At 42.9% G+C, this 2,500-nt stretch overlaps 1 protein-coding gene across 1 annotated transcript in view; it reads left to right on the forward strand.

The window, feature by feature from the left end:
- The window catches only part of LOC122267600 (uncharacterized), a 120,898-nt gene that overhangs the window by 33,670 nt on the left and 84,728 nt on the right, over positions 1 to 2,500 (forward strand). Inside the window, exon 2 of the mRNA XM_086542794.1 lies at positions 1 to 1,343. This exon is cut by the window's left edge and continues 1,708 nt beyond it. Coding sequence (XP_086398920.1) covers positions 1 to 1,343 — 1,343 coding nt within the window. The remainder of the gene's footprint in view (positions 1,344 to 2,500) is intronic.

The raw sequence follows: 2,500 nt of genomic DNA on the forward strand, positions 1-2,500 counted from the left end.
AACAATGGCTCCCACTTCAATTCATTTCCAAAAGAAGATCCGGACAGCGATATAATACGAGCGAAGAGGTTGTTCTCTCCTTTCGACACAACTGAATCTCCGGTGAAATATGTAAACGACAAAATCACCGTGGCGAAGAGAGAGAAAATCGACGCTGGAGATCAGAGGGGAAGATCACCTCTCTCGCCTGGCCAGGAGAACGCCGTGCGAAGCTACAGTGTCAAGCCCGGCGAACGGATTCCAGCAATGAAATATGAGAGACCTAAGCCATTTATAGTGTGGAAGGGAAAATCAATACACGACGGGGCTCCATCGGGAAAGCAAGACGAACAAAATGCAATAAACTATCGAAGCGAGCCTCGCTTTCTGCGCGTGCTCGCTGACATCGAGCGGAAACCCTTTCCAAACAAAGGTAAACACAGAAAAGGAAAACATACATCCGAGAGGAAAAATGCAAAGAGAATGCCCCTTCCAGCTCCAGCCTCCTCAAGCCTCATAGAACCCAGCGAGTATAAAATCCTGAAAGTATCCCCTCGGAGAAATATGACCAATGGGGAAGGGGTCGCAAGAAAGAAAATCTCACCGTCAGGCAACAGCTCAGGGATGAAAGAACACGAGCACATCGCTAACATGAGTCATTTTAGTGACAGCACAGATAAAAGTTTATTTGGGTCTACTCACCTCCACGTCCCAGGAGCTGGAAGATTACCTTTCACAGAGAAGAATACCAGAGCAGCTTCAAACAGACACGACGTAGCCGGTGTTGGAATGCAAGCTGAAGAGGAAAATATCATAGTAGCTGTTTCCAAGAGGAGAGTTCTCAACCCCATTAAACGGGTCGCAGGGAGAATGCAGTCCACTCCACTGTCCTCCAACTCCTTCTCACTAACTGGAGAGGTTCATAAGGATTACACGAGAAAAGGCTCTCATTCAAGAAAATTACTCCAGTTCCAGGAAGACACACAAGACAAGGGAGAAGAAACGCCTCGACGCAATATCCCAAAACCAAAAAACAAAGGAACAACGACGACGAAAAACAACACCAGGGAACACGACGTCACCCAAGAAACCTCGCCATCCCTTCGGAACACGACGCGAGGAGTGATGGACGAAAGAGGAAACACGACAGGGACTTCATTCTACTCCAAGGGCGAGGGACATCAAAAGACACAGGGCATCAACTACAGCCACTTTCCCCCGGGGTTCGGAGGCATTGACGAGGGGGAAGGGTGCAACTGCTGGCCAACATATGATGAGAGTTTCAAGCATGAGGTCGAGTGTCGGTGCCAGGGGGAACACCTTATCAAGTTGCCGAAGAACATTTCGACGGACGTGGATAGACTGTGAGTGTTCTCTTTCTTTGCTTTTTGTTGTGTGATGTGTAAAGTAAAATAAAGTAAAGTAAGTGTAAAAAAAAAGTAAGATAAAGTAAGATAAAAAAATAAAGTAAACTAAAAGATTTTAAAAAGTAAAAAGAAAGTAAAATAAAAGTAAAAAAGAAAAATAGAAATAAGAAAATTAAGAAAGTAAAAAAAAAGTAAAAAAGGTAAAATACTATAAAACAAAAATAAAAAAGTAAAAAAATAGTAAAATAAAAGTTTTAAAAGAGTAAAATAAAGTTTAAAAAAATGTAAAGTAAAATAGGGGGCCTGTTTTTGTAGCTGTTGGTCTGTAAGATTTGTATAGTGTATGTGGATGTGCACACACTTACATATATACACGCATGCGTGTGTGTGTGTGTTAGTGTGTGTGTTTGCGTGCGTGCGTGTGTGTGTGTATGCGTGTGTGTATGTGTGTGTGTGTGCGTGCGTGGATGCGTGTGTGTGTGTGTGTGTGTGTGTATGCGTGTGCGTGTGCGTGTGCGTGTGTGTGTGTGTGTGTGTATGCGTGCGTGCGTGTGTGTCTGCGTGGATGCGTGCGTGCGTGTGTGTGTGTGTGCGTGTGCGTGTGAGTGTCTGTGTCTGTGTATGTGTGCGTGTGTGTGAGTCGGTGAATAGAATTCCCTCTCGGGTTTAAAGGGAAAGTCCTCCACCGAAAATAAGTGTGAACAAGATACCTCATCTTTACGGCAACGTTAATTACACGTTTCAGACGAAGTACTAGCCATCCATCTTCACAACGCCATTGCTTTGCATAATGAGTGCGGAAAGGTTGTCTTTGCCATGAGAAAAGTCCCGGATCAAAGCAGTGCTGGTTCTTAGGGGGTTCTTATGCTATCAGAGGAATGCAGAAGGTTCACTTTATAAAAGAGGATGCCTTTAATTAGCCTATAACTCCGTGAACAAGGACATGAAAGAGGTGCCATGAAAGTGTGTCATCTCATAACGACCAAAGAAGAAAAGGAGAGAAAAAAAGGAAGAAAATATCTTTATGGGTTCATTAATCTGAGTTTTTTTGTTTTTTTTCCTTTACACTTATTCGAACAATATTGTATTAATTCCAAATTGTAAATTATAATCAAGGCATATTCAATTTAGTGTAGAATTTCTAATTCAGTAAA

Source organism: Penaeus japonicus, unplaced genomic scaffold, assembly GCF_977035675.1.
Source record: "Penaeus japonicus unplaced genomic scaffold, GWHDUDI00000001_assembly GWHDUDI00000012, whole genome shotgun sequence".
In the NCBI taxonomy this organism is placed as follows: domain Eukaryota; kingdom Metazoa; phylum Arthropoda; class Malacostraca; order Decapoda; family Penaeidae; genus Penaeus; species Penaeus japonicus.